We start from the raw sequence: 14,043 nt of genomic DNA on the forward strand, positions 1-14,043 counted from the left end.
TTGAGTGATTCCATATTTTTTTCCTCTGCTTGGTCTAAAAAAGTAACCGTTACTGACTGCCACAATCTTTTTTCTTGATTTCTTATAGTATTTCTTAAAGCCAGAAAGTTGTCATTTGAAATGACTTTAGTTTTGTGTCATGTCTGTGATCTGCTTTTTGTCTATAAAATTAAACAACTGAATGAACATCCTCCGAGGCCGGTGATTCCATAATTTTTGCCAGGGGTTGTATATGCCCGCTAAAGTTAGCTCCTATCGTTGTTTTTTTTCATGCTTGCTTACAAATGTTCCTTAAATTTTTCACAGTACTGTAATCATCGGTACTAAGCAACACCATGGGTTTAACAGCCAAACCTTTTTTAAAAGCTGACAAATTAAGGTTTATTCAAAAACTCCAGCTCTGAAATAACATTAACAAGCTATTTGATTGTCCATCTGATTGGTGAGACCACAAAGAGCTGATACATAAATCATACAAATTACACACTGTATGAAGCAAGGGATAACATTCATTAAATCTGTAATTGCTTCACTACAGGCTCTCACACACAAGATGCTGCATTTGAATATCAGCAACTATACAGTGTTAGTACATAAATAAAAGGAAAGACAAAAAAAAAAGATTATAAAAAAGGTATATAATTAAATGTCATCTTTGCTTAGATTTCTGGCCACTGTGTGACGTGAAAGGCACTGTGGACATCCAGGTGTCTGTCCTGTCATCTGAACAGCCTGTTCCAAAAGGATAGGAAGGAGGTGGAGTTAAAGGCCCCGATGAGGATGAGAAGCAGCAGGTACAGGCTCATCATGACAGCAAAGTGGTGTCCGAGGAACCAGGAGGAACCACGGGAATGTCTGGACGAGCAAAACACAAAACATGTGGGCTACAGTGCTAAACATGTCTACATCTGACTGTTTTGAATCACTTGGTTTGAAAATAGAGGATGAGGGCCCCACACCTACAAGGCCCCTAAAGTCATCCACAACTGAAATGCTATAATTACATCATTTTCAGAAAGCATTTGAGTTTTGTGTTTTATTCCATGAGATTTTATGAAGAGACGGTGTGTTGACATGTAAACAATACTTTGAAAAGCAGGGAGCTGCTCCATGGCTCATTTCACTCAAATCTTTTATCTTCTAAATCACTCAACAACTTTTAAGAGAGATAAGCAATGTTGCTGGTGACCTGAGCTACTACTGCAGATAACATGGAGGATGGAAAAATGGAATTTATGCACATTAAAGGCAGGTTGGTTTCACTATGTAATAATCTCAATCATTCAATAAGATCTTTTGTAGTATTTAGCAATGTTTCAGAGGTTGTAAACCAGTTGCGTGTAATGTCACATATCTGTGAGGTGAGATCTCAGGTGCAATCAACACCAGTGCTGCCATGAGGTGCACAATGCAGAACTCCCAATATTTTAGAACAGCTTTTCAAACAGGCACTTAGTGCTACATTTACATGAAATTGCTTTTAGAGTATGGTAACACACACCCAAAACAGAACAACAACCAGCTACACCTTTGCACATTGAGCTTTCACTGTCTGCAGCAAAGTCCACATCTGTGACACATCACACAATATCAGGCAATTATGCCAACCCCATACACTGAGAAAACCATATTCACTATACTCTGCTCAAATGGCACAGTTCAGTCTTCAAATAAATCTATATAGTTTTGTGTTGTCTGGCTTATAGCATGGCCTATGTATTTCAGCTCAAATGCTGCATGAATGGCTGACAAGAGGTTATACTGTAGAATTTGCGATCATATCAGAATCACCAGTGCAGAATTTGCATTGGATGACAGAAACACAATTTCCTAATTTTGGCACCTTAAGTGCGCGCTGTTTATTTCACTCGTTAAACATTGTCACCGTTCAGTATCGTCACCATAGGTGCTTTTTATTGACAGAAGTTAGTCAGCCCCACCACTTACCTCACAGGAGTTTGGACAGAGAACAGCACCACAGGGGTGCGGAGACAGCTTTTGTCGTATGTACAGAGGGAATACACAGGTGAGACAGGAAAAATTAGTATGCAGTTTGTCTGCTGCAGATTGCCCATGCAGGGGGAGACACAGGACGCACCAACATGCGAGACAGCCTGTCCGCAACCGGCCGTCACCTGCATAGCAGGGACACAGTCCGTCTGGAAATGAGCACTGTCAACTGGCACGCAGGAGCCAAGACAGGAACAACATCAAAAAGGACAGACAGGTTTTATCCGCATGGAACACATAGGAGACTCAGCACGTACGTGTGTTAAAACATGTAGGACATGGGACCACTGTCTATCCTTGGCACATCTGGTCGTGCCAACAGATCAGAGAACAGACAGCGGATCACTCACCCATGGTGAATTGTGCAAAACGTGATGAAGGATCTCTACAGAACCCCCCCAGAATTCACCATAATGAAAAGAATAAATGTTATGGAGGGGCAGGCAAATAATCCGGCTGTGATGGCTCCTCAGCACTGGAGCGTCTGTGGCACTGTGGCAAAAAGGAGCTGTAGACCTCTGCTGTGGAGGCCCATGTTGAGTCGTGGGCGTCTACATGGAGGAGGACAGGTACACTCTGTGAGTGTCTCCAGCTCAAGGCAGGCTGGCACGAGGTGGTACACTGAGGAACCCAGTTTCGCCGCTTTTGTCGTCAGTTTCAATACACGAAATGAGCTATCATGGGGAGGCAGTAGTGGTCCTCCGTGAGCATTGTGTCAGAATAAAGCGTATTCCGCTGGGCCATCATGGGGAGGCAGTAGTGGTCCTCCGTGAGCATTGTGTCAGAATAAAGCGTATTCCGCTGGGCCATCGTTGGCAGGCTGTAGTGGCCCTCCGTGAACATTGTGGCAGAATAAAGCGTATTCCGCTGGGCCATCATGGGGAGGCAGTAGTGGTCCTCCGTGAGCATTGTGTCAGAATAAAGCGTATTCCGCTGGGCCATCATGGGGAGGCAGTAGTGGTCCTCCGTGAGCATTGTGTCAGAATAAAGCGTATTCCGCTGGGCCATCGTTGGCAGGCTGTAGTGGCCCTCTGTGAACATTGTGGCAGAATAAAGCGTATTCCGCTGGGCCATCGTTGGCAGGCTGTAGTGGCCCTCTGTGAACATTGTGGCAGAATAAAGCATATTCCGCTGGGCCATCGTTGGCAGGCTGTAGTGGCCCTCTGTGAACATTGTGGCAGAATAAAGCATATTCCGCTGGGCCATCGTTGGCAGGCTGTAGTGGCCCTCTGTGAACATTGTGGCAGAATAAAGCATATTCCGCTGGGCCATCGTTGGCAGGCTGTAGTGGCCCTCTGTGAACATTGTGGCAGAATAAAGCATATTCCGCTGGGCCATCGTTGGCAGGCTGTAGTGGCCCTCTGTGAACATTGTGGCAGAATAAAGCATATTCCGCTGGGCCATCGTTGGCAGGCTGTAGTGGCCCTCCATGAGCATCATGGCAAAATAAAACGTATTCTGCTGGGCCATCGTAGGGACACTGTAGCGGTCCTCCATGAACATTGTGGCGGAATTAAGCATATTCCGCTGGGCCGTGGTAGTTGTGGTCATGCAGGCAGGGATGTATGGCACATTGGCCGATAAACGCCCGTGCCATTTGTGTTTGAAGCTCTGCTCAGAGACAGGGAAGCAAGCCAGGGGAGCTTTGGAGCGGCGGTGAATGTTGGAGCGGCGGTGAATGTCGGAGCGCTGACCCTCCCCACAGGGGTCTGTGCAGTTGCCAACATTCATTTTGAGCTTGCCGTGTCCACGTGGCAGGGGCGAGGAGCTGTGGCTGTCCTGTGAAGGCATCGTGGAGCAACCTGGCTTGCATTTCTGTATGATGACCCTCAAAGTCCACATCAAACAGATTTTGAGCTTTTAAAAAAAAAAAAAAAAAAAAAAAAAAAAAAAATTCTGGTTTCCCCATTCACTTCAATAACTGGGTTTGAGGGGGCGGTCCCTATCAATGTGACCAACCAGTCCATTCCAGGATACTCAATACACATAAAGTGTCTTGCCCAGGGACACAGACAGCTCGCATGACAAGCATGCAAACTCAGGTCTACATATTAATTCTGTCCAATTTCTGGCCTCTAAAAATGAAGGGACAATATATAATACCTGTAATGGCTAAAGGGTTAATGGAGTATTTTTTTTTTTAAACCTGTTGAAGTAAGTCTACACTCCAAGTACATGATAATTGTTTCACTTCAACTCCATTGTAGTTGTATACAGGCAAAACCACCTGTCAGACACGAGACTTACCTGGAGAAGTGCTTCCTCTGAGAATAAACAAGTAGGTATTTGACTCTCAAAAGCTGATTGTTGGTGACTACAAAGTACTTCTGCGGTACATCACCTCCTTCACTGTTCTTTGCCCTCAGGCGCCGACGGTCAATGATTTCAGAATCTGAAATTAGTTTGGAAATTTAGTGGCTAGTTTTTTTAAAAAAGCACTGATTTATTTGCTATACTGTGTTACAGAACGTACATTTTTTTCATTATTGTACGTTTACTATATCATACAGGCAACACACCTTTTTCCTTCACCTGGCACTTGACATCTGGGTGATCAATGACTTCACATAAGGAAACACAGCTCAGCATTGGACCCAGCACACTTTCTTGCCACCCACTGCTATGGGGACTGTAAAGGATGGCCATGCTGAGGTCACTGGTGAGGTACGTGCCTTCTCCAAACACAGAGTTCTGCACACAGCATTAAACAAGACAAAAGGTTATTAGGTCAGTCAGAAACAACCAGACATTTCTAATTCCTACTCTGTTCCTTTATCTTATTGTGGTGAGAGACCATAAACAATGACAAAAAAAGACCTTGTTAAGGTGGCAGTGAAGCCCATTGTGAATGATGGAGTGAAAGTTCTCCAGGCGGCTCCCGTGGAAAGCGTAGAAGACATCTCTGTCTGCCTTCGTCCTCTCAAATCTGGCATTCAGCTGGTCACAGTACTCCAACTCAAACACAAAGTCTGGCACTGGTGCACAAACCCCCACATTTTCCGTCAGGTTACAAAGGTTAGAAAACTGGGGGAAGATTGCAGAAAGAGTGTGAAACAAAATGAAACAATTCAAGACATGATGATTTATGTAGTAACGTAATGACCCACCTCATCTTTCTGCAGGGTCTTCACAGCAAAGGTCTTTGAAGAGAGAATCCAATGTACAAGAGCCAGATGATGATCGTTTTCCCCATGTCGCAGCCTCACCAACTCTCTCACACCAGGCAAAGAGCTCAAGTCTGCTAACTAAAGCAAAAATATAAAAAAAATTTCCCCCCACACATACGAGTATATGTAAAACTAAACATCACCTGACAGCTAGAATACCCAATGCAGGGAATCAGATACAGATCTTGGGAGATACTCAGATGAGTAGCGGGACATGCACAGCTTTAATGTTTCTTCTCATCATCACTACTTACCAGCTCCTCAAAGTCTTTAGTGTCACCATTTATGTATCGAGGAGGGAATGGCCGCAGCAGGGAGTCCCTCTTGTAGTTCTGAGCAGCTGCCACAAACAGGCTGCAGCGAAGGTCTGCTGCTACTGGGTCTCTATGCAGACAGGAGAACACCAGCTCTCTGACAGCTTCAGGTGGAAGCGGAGGCTGCATTCCCACCACTACAGGCAGAAACACCAACAAACCCCTGCTTATGGCGCGTTTACACATAACGATGACAAGTCACAAATGCCACAAAGTATACAGTAGTGTTCAGAATAATAGTAGTGCTATGTGACTAAAAAGATTAATCCAGGTTTTGAGTATATTTCTTATTGTTACATGGGAAACAAGGTACCAGTAGATTCTCACAAATCCAACAAGACCAAGCATTCATGATATGCACACTCTTAAGGCTATGAAATTGGGCTATTAGTTTAAAAAAAAAGTAGAAAAGGGGGTGTTCACAATAATAATCAAACTACGCTGTTCTTCTGAACAATGTCTTGAACGTCCCATTTTCCTCAGGCTTTCAAAGAGAAAAGCATGTTCAACAGGCGCTGGCTTCATCCTTACATAGGGGACACCTGATTCACACGTGTTTGTTCCACAAAATTGACGAACTCACTGACTGAATGCCACACTACTATTATTGTGAACACCCCCTTTTCTAATTTTTTTTTTACTAATAGCCCAATTTCATAGCCTTAAGAGTGTGCATATCATGAATGCTTGGTCTTGTTGGATTTGTGAGAATCTACTGGTACCATGTTTCCCATGTAACAATAAGAAATATACTCAAAACCTAGATTAATCTTTTTAGTCACATAGGGCAAAAGCATCAGGAGTCCTCAGGAACCTTCGCGACCTGTTACCACGTGTTACGTATAGGCATGTATAAAGTAAATAAAAATATCAAAGCCAAAGCAATGGAATACATAGGTATGTGTTCGCATTTGTATAACAGAACTAAAATCACTTTTACAGCCAGTTTGCTTTAGAAAAGTCAGAGAATGGGCACACAAATTTTCCAAGTCACTGATTATGGCTTAGGTTAGCACAGTGAATTAGCAGTTAGCACTGTTGCCTCATAGCAACGTCGTGGGTTTGCATCTCACCTAGTCCTTTCTGTGTGGAATTTGTATGTTCTCCCCATGTTTACCTGGGTTTCCTCCAGGCACTCCGGCTTCCTCCTACTTCTGAAGACATGCAGGTTAGGTTTTCGTGTGACTGTCCATCTATATATGACCCTGCAATAGACTGGGGTCCTGTCCAGGGTGTACCCTGCCTCATGCCCTCTGACTGGACTGCTGGGAAAGGCTCCAGGCTCCAGCACCCCCAGGTGACCCTTGATTGGAGTAAGTAGGTATAGAAAGTGAATGAATGAATGAACAGGGCTTGGATTTCATTGACATAAATTATTAAGAAAAATAAACAGTGTGGTAATGTATGGTAAATCTATCTTGAGCAGGTATTTTTCAAAAACTGAGTGATCGTGCATGAAGGAGAATAGTGAGAAGTGCTACCAAGATGAAATATAAATCACTTTAGAGCCCCCTACTGGCCAGTATATGTTGAATGACCAAGACATGCCAATTATAAACTAGAAGAATAAGTCCTGAAAGATTGAGTCTGAGTTTGAATACTTGAAAACTAACTTTTTCCCCAATGCTAAAATTTTTTGAAGTCTTGTATAATGTTTTGATAGACTGAACAAATATTTAAAATCCCTGCAACCATTATTTTGGATTTGAGGTTTTTTTTTTTTTTTTTTTAACTGCAGCAATGTTTTTTACAGTCTTTCAAACTTCTGACTCTTCTGGTATTTAACTGAAACTTTCAAAATGAGGATCTGAAATGTGTTCATAATGTAGATCAAGACCAATCAGAGATTTTTGATGTCTGCCAATCCAGATCACCTCCAAAATTCAGTGGAGTCTTCCATGCCCTAAAATCAATCTGTGGTGCAAATTTGGTGAGAATCCGTGAATGTAATCCTTCAAAGCCTATATAAAGTGAAATATTAATCCAGAATATGGATCACCTCCAAATTCAGTGATGTCTTCCATTTTATATTAGTGTGTATGCATATTTGTGAGGTTTTGAGATTACCTTTGACCTGACCCACTTGATTGAGGAGTGTTCCCAGCGCATGCATGCTAACATCTGTCAGATGTCATGTAAGTCACTTCAGAGGTGTTATCAGATTTCAAAAACAGCATTGTTAGATTTATAAGTGTTTATTTCTCACTAACGTTTATAAAATATGAGAAACATATTCAATTTATACAAAAATAAGTTGTTTCACAGCATTTTCCACCATATTGGTTTATTATGTTGAGTGAGCAGCCAACTGACTTCACGCTGCCTTTCTTTATTTGGACTGGCTGACACATTGTGCTTCCCAGCATCCCTCATGTAAGTTTGGAGAAGTCCCCGCATGATCTGAAGTGGCTACCAAATATAGGTCATGGCCATCTGACCGCTTGAAATTCTCCCCTTCACGGGGAGAAATTCTAAAAATGTTTCCAGTTGATCATATTACGAGTCCATCCATTTTCTATACCCGCTTACTTCAATTAAGGGTCAGGAGCCTATCCCTGCAGTCACTGGGTGTGAGTCAGGGTACACCCTGGACAGGACGCCAATCTGTCACAAGGCCATATGTAGACAAACACATCCACACCCCCCACACACCTATGGACAATTTAAAGTTTCCAATTCACCTAACCTACATGTCGTTGGATGTGGGAGGGAACCCACAGAAACACAAGGAGAACATGCAAACGCCACAGGTGGGAATTGATCCCATGACGTCTTGTTGTGAGGCAAGAGTGGCAACCACTAAGCCACAGTGCTGCCCAAGAATCCCTTATTTAAATGTTAAGCAATACAATTACAGTGGTGCCAAAAGAAAATTAATTTTATAACTTCTCAAAAGTCCAGAGGCAGTATAGCTTAAATAAAAAAAAAAAACAAAGTGCTGCCGTTGCAAAGAATGGCAGCACTGACTGCAGAGATTAGATTTTTTCAGTCTGTCAAAGCATTATACCATTCTGGAAAATATTTCTAATTTTTTCAGCCTTCAGACATTGAGTTTCAATCTTTCAAAACCTTCTTCAGTTTCAAACAGGTGTAATAACACATCATGACTCAAAATAATCATATCATGAAGTCTGTACTGAATCCTATTGCTTTTTATTTGAGAACTGTTTTACCATGAAAAGTTAACCAGGGCTGTGAAATGAAAACTGGGAAGTCCGAGGAAAATTTGCAGGGGTCTATGGCCTGCTTGGCCCCAGAAACCGATTTTTTTAAGCTAATGATACATTTTCAGCATCTCCTGGAAGAAAAAAAAAAAAATCTAAAAAAAGTGCATATTTAAATAACCCTAGATTCAACCTTTCATTTGAACTATCAGTGATAATGTTGAAATAACAGAATATGGCATAGAAATAGAACCCTTTTAACTGTAAACCAAATTATGCATAAACTCAGAACAATTAAACCAAATGATATTCAAGAAGACTGAAAAGACTTAAAGCATTTTAGAAAACCACAGCTAAAGCTTGTACAACCCCTGGCAAAAATTATGGAATCACCGGCCTCGGAGAATGTTCATTCAGTTGTTTAATTTTGTAGAAAAAAAAGCAGATCACAGACATGACACAAAACTAAAGTAATTTCAAATGGTAACTTTCTGGCTTTAAGAAACACTATAAAAAAAAAAAAAAAAAAAAAAAAAAAAAAAAAAAAATCAGGAAAAAAAAATTGTGGCAGTCAGTAATGGTTACTTTTTTAGACCAAGCAGAGGAAAAAAATATGGAATCATGAAAAACAAAAGAACGCTCCAACACATCGCTAGTATTTTGTTGCACCACCTCTGGCTTTTATAACAGCTTGCAGTCTCTGAGGCATGGACTTAATGAGTGACAAACAGTACTCTTCATCAGTCTGGCTCCAACTTTCTCTGATTGCTATTGCCAGATCAGCTTTGCAGGTTGGAGCCTTGTCATGGACCATTTTCTTCAACTTCCACCAAAGATTTTCAATTGGATTAAGATCCGGACTATTTGCAGGCCATGACATTGACCCTATGTGTCTTTTTGCAAGGAGTGTTTTCACAGTTTTTGCTCTATGGCAAGATGCATTATCATCTTGAAAAATGATTTCATCATCCCCAAACATCCTTTCAATTGATGGGATAAGAAAAGTGTCCAAAATATCAACGTAAACTTCTGCATTTATTGATGATGTAATGACAGCCATCTCCCCCGTGCCTTTACCTGACATGCAGCCCCATATCATCAATGACTGTGGAAATTTACATGTTCTCTTCAGGCAGTCATCTTTATAAATCTCATTGGAACGGCACCAAACAAAAGTTCCAGCATCATCACCTTGCCCAATGCAGATTCGAGATTCATCACTGAATATGACTGTCATCCAGTCATCCACAGTCCACGATTGCTTTTCCTTAGCCCATTTTAACCTTGTTTTTTTCTGTTTAGGTGTTAATGATGGCTTTCGTTTAGCTTTTCTGTATGTAAATCCCATTTCCTTTAGGCGGTTTCTTACAGTTCGGTCACAGACGTTGACTCCAGTTTCCTCCTATTCATTCCTCATTTGTTTTGTTGTGCATTTTTGATTTTTGAGACATATTGCTTTAAGTTTTCTGTCTTGACGCTTTGATGTCTTCCTTGGTCTACCAGTATGTTTGCCTTTACCACCTTCCCATGTTGTTTGTATTTGGTCCAGAGTTTAGACACAGCTGACTGTGAACAACCAACATCTTTTGCAACATTGCGTGATGATTTACCCTCTTAAGAGTTTGATAATCCTCTCCTTTGTTTCAATTGACATCTCTCGTGTTGGAGCCATGATTCATGTCAGTCCACTTGGTGCAACAGCTCTCCAAGGTGTGATCACTCCTTTTTAGATGCAGACTAACGAGCAGATCTGATTTGATGCAGGTGTTAGTTTTGGGGATGAAAATTTACAGGGTGATTCCATAATTTATTCCTCAGAATTGAGTGAGTCCATATTTTTTTCCCTCTGCTTGGTCTAAAAAAGTAACCGTTACTGACTGCCACAATTATTTTTCCTGATTTCTTATAGTGTTTCTTAAAGCCAGAAAGCTGCCATTTGAAATGACTTTTTTGTGTCATGTCTGTGATCTGCTTTTTTCTACAAAATTAAACAACTGAATGAACATCCTCCGAGGCCGGTGATTCCATAATTATTTCCAGGGGTTGTAGAATATTTAGAATATCATGGTAAAATATCAATAACGTACCTTATCTTAAAAAAAGTAAATTATATTCTTGTGTGAAATCTTGTCCATTCATAGCCACAGTGTCTTTTTTCTAATGAAAGAAAGTCTTCATTAATAATAAAAAGTCACATAATCTTGTGTGAAATCCTGTTTGAACAGCACAATGTTTGAACAGCACAATGTTTATTTTCCAGGGAAAGAAATATTCTTACCATGTTTCCTGATGGCACAAGATGCAGTTTTCTTTTCCCATTTCTTTTATCTTTTGGATGTGTTCATGAAAATGACTTTAAATTCAAGCTAGCGCCAATTCCACGGATTCTTGATTCCTTATCAGTTTTTCTCGCCATCTTCCCTTTGTCCGATGTCGCTCCGTGACAAAGGCATACCGCAAAATTCTTCTTTTAGAAACTTGATAGCTCTAAAAGAACAGCGTCTTGCAGCAGCCAGGCACAGTACGTCACCGTAGCAACCAACCAGTCCCGCTTTACGACAACTGTTATAGCAGCCACGTTTTGAGTAAGGCATTTTTCTCAGCGGACACTGATTTGTATCAGTCATACAGATCAGTGTCTGGATTCATAAAACTTGCACAATGTCGTAAAAAGAGAATGCTTTGCGATAGGCATTTTACAAACTCGGTGACGATCACGATTACAGAGTAAAACACTAACCCCCCCCCCCCCCACACACACACACACACACACACACTCTCACGAGTGCCACTAGCTTAGTTTATGGCAAGCTATAAGTGGACGCTCTCGTTATGGCCGAACAACTCTCCAGTTTCTGGGTATTCTGTGTTAGTATGCGCCCGCGGCCTACATTCTTGGTGAATTCCTGCACAAAAAGTAGCTCCCAGATAAATGTGATATATTCCTGTGAGATAATGAGTATATTTCATCTAAATTAATTCTAAAATTTACCAGTAATAAAATTATAAAGATAACTGAAGTTTTAATTGTGGCCGTAATAAATAATTAAGAAACTTAAAGTTTATAAGCAACTTCACCTGTTATCCTCGCAGTCGACGTGACGTCATATGCGACGCAATTTCTAGGCTCCACCTTTGTTTGGGGGAAACACGAGCATGTCCGCAAAGTTGGTTGTTTCTCTACTTTCAAGTTTGATGATGTATCAGTACGAAGAGAATTTGCCACCTGAGGCACGGAATCAATACAGAAAGAAGCTGGAGTTGGCAGGAATCCGAAAATACCCATATAAGATTATTCCAGACGACTGGTTAGACGATTCTAAACAATGGCCAGAGATGGATTACAAAGACGTCAACACATACTTCATCAAGAGTCCGGTTACACGGCACTAACGATGGACACTGAAGCCAAAACAAAACAAGAACTCTGGACTGATGTTGACTTTCGGAGACGTAGTTTAACCATCATCCAGCTTTGTTTGTGTAGCTGGTGCTTTATCAGAATTTTCAAACTGTTGAAAAAATGTGAACAGATCCTGACGACAACCTCAATTCATAAATATTAACATGAAAAGTACTTACAAGATGAAATGTGCAGAACACAGATAGCAGAACCAGACTTGGGACTCCATCGTTTCTTTTTGTTGATACTCCCATCTGTGTTTACAGCGGCCACCCTGTTGATCGCAGTGAGCCATTTCTTACGCCTGCATTTCTCAGATGGTATAATATAGAACTGCCGTTCGGGATAACTCTTCGTTGGCTGTACAACCCGGAATACAACAACTTTAGGGTATTTTCGTGCTGCTTTCAATGTTACCAAAGTCGTGCAATTCCCCCAAACTAAGATGGAAGCTCACTTCTGGCTATGAAGTTCCCGGATGTCTGACTGCGAGAATTGCTATATTTGAATTAAGAACTCTTGCAGAAAAACCACAAATTATTTACAATGCGAATGGCTCTTCATAGTTGTGAATCAATTATAATAATATACATACACACACACACATATATATATATATATATAAAAATAAGTGTACATCTTGCAGTGAAAGCTCTCCGACATCTTGCGAGATTTAGCAGGATTTGAAACCTCAATAGAGCGAATTGATTGCCAGTGTCCTGATGAGATAAACTACCCATCGATATGAGCGCCACCTCGCAATTGTGTATGCACATCTTTCTCTACGGTAGAGAAAGATGTGCATGACTACCCCGGACTTGAACGCTTCACTGGTCGAGTTGAGCTACCTCGCTTTACTGTGCATGCGCATCTCCATGTCAAGATGAGCTCCCCGTCATCTAATGACAATATTCTGCTTTAAAGACAGTGTGTACATGCAAATCTTTATTTATTTAATTGAAAAGACACTTATTACTATATTTTTATGTAAAGACAAAACTTACGTGGGTTTTCTTTGGTGGGGAGCTCAACTCGATGGGTCAGGTGAGCATGTGCAATTGCGCGGTGGAGCGCATCTTAACGGAACAGTCACTACCGAAGAAAAATAAAGACTTGCATGTACACGCTGTCTTTAAAGCAGAATATTGTCATTGGATAACGGAGAGCTAATCTCGATGGGGGAGCGCAACTCGACACACGTAACGGTTGATTTACGCTACGGGGAGCTCAACTCTACGAGGGACCTCATCTCGACTGAACATCAGCTACGGAAAGTAACGGCTACGTAGTCTTGCCTAATTATTTATAAAACCTGCAAAGACGAAACATAACATCAAGGATTACAATTTATACTTTAGAATAATTTGTTTATTTAAAGTTAAAACATTCACCACACATTACTTGAGCGTGAACAGTGATTTAATATGAATCAAATCACGATAGCTGTATCGTGATATGCATCACATTGTGGAGTTATGACCCCACAAACTTGCGCTTCAATAAAATTTCTAACACCTGTAGTACCATGACCTGACAACAAGCCGTGCCACAATCACAGAGCCCATATGAGTACTGGAGTCCGCACTCTCAGTGCTGCCTAGTAAAGGCGAATGTCCCTTCATGAAGCACAACATGACACTTCCTAACTGGGCAAAATATTGACAAAGTGCCCGGACGTGAGATGATGTGCATTTTCAATGCGGCTATGCAAATGAACACACGTAGAAAAAATATACCCAAAATACGTGTTAAAATACTGTTCTGACCTGGATATCGAGCCAGTAAAATTAATTTACATTTGTAAGGTAAGTATTAAACTTACCGACACCCACACATTCCAAAATATCAGTGACATTTATTGCAGCTGGAACAGATCTGATCTGTTCCAGCTGCAATAAATCAGCAGCTAAGCCAGAGTCTCTGTGAGCTGAGCTCAGCTGAGACTTCCTGCTGCTGCATTCAGTGCAGCTCAATCCATTATATAT

The 14,043-nt window shown here is 41.3% G+C and overlaps 1 protein-coding gene across 2 annotated transcripts in view; it reads right to left on the reverse strand.

The window, feature by feature from the left end:
- Positions 1–489: 489 nt before the first annotated feature.
- parp16 (poly (ADP-ribose) polymerase family, member 16) overlaps positions 490–14,043 on the reverse strand; it is a 19,150-nt gene continuing 5,596 nt past the window's right edge. Inside the window, exons 1-7 of one of the 2 annotated variants that reach the window (XM_034176240.1) lie at positions 6,609–6,751; positions 5,432–5,628; positions 5,118–5,255; positions 4,828–5,034; positions 4,530–4,701; positions 4,258–4,402; positions 490–855 (exon numbers count right to left, since the gene is read on the reverse strand). In XM_034176240.1, coding sequence (XP_034032131.1) covers positions 720–855; positions 4,258–4,402; positions 4,530–4,701; positions 4,828–5,034; positions 5,118–5,255; positions 5,432–5,620 — 987 coding nt within the window. In that variant the 5' untranslated portion in view covers positions 5,621–5,628; positions 6,609–6,751 and the 3' untranslated portion in view covers positions 490–719. Of the gene's footprint in view, positions 856–4,257; positions 4,403–4,529; positions 4,702–4,827; positions 5,035–5,117; positions 5,256–5,431; positions 5,629–6,608; positions 6,752–14,043 lie in introns of those variants that run through there. The other variant, XM_034176239.1, reaches the window with a different exon arrangement.

This window comes from Thalassophryne amazonica, chromosome 8 (genome assembly GCF_902500255.1).
Source record: "Thalassophryne amazonica chromosome 8, fThaAma1.1, whole genome shotgun sequence".
NCBI lineage: Eukaryota > Metazoa > Chordata > Actinopteri > Batrachoidiformes > Batrachoididae > Thalassophryne > Thalassophryne amazonica.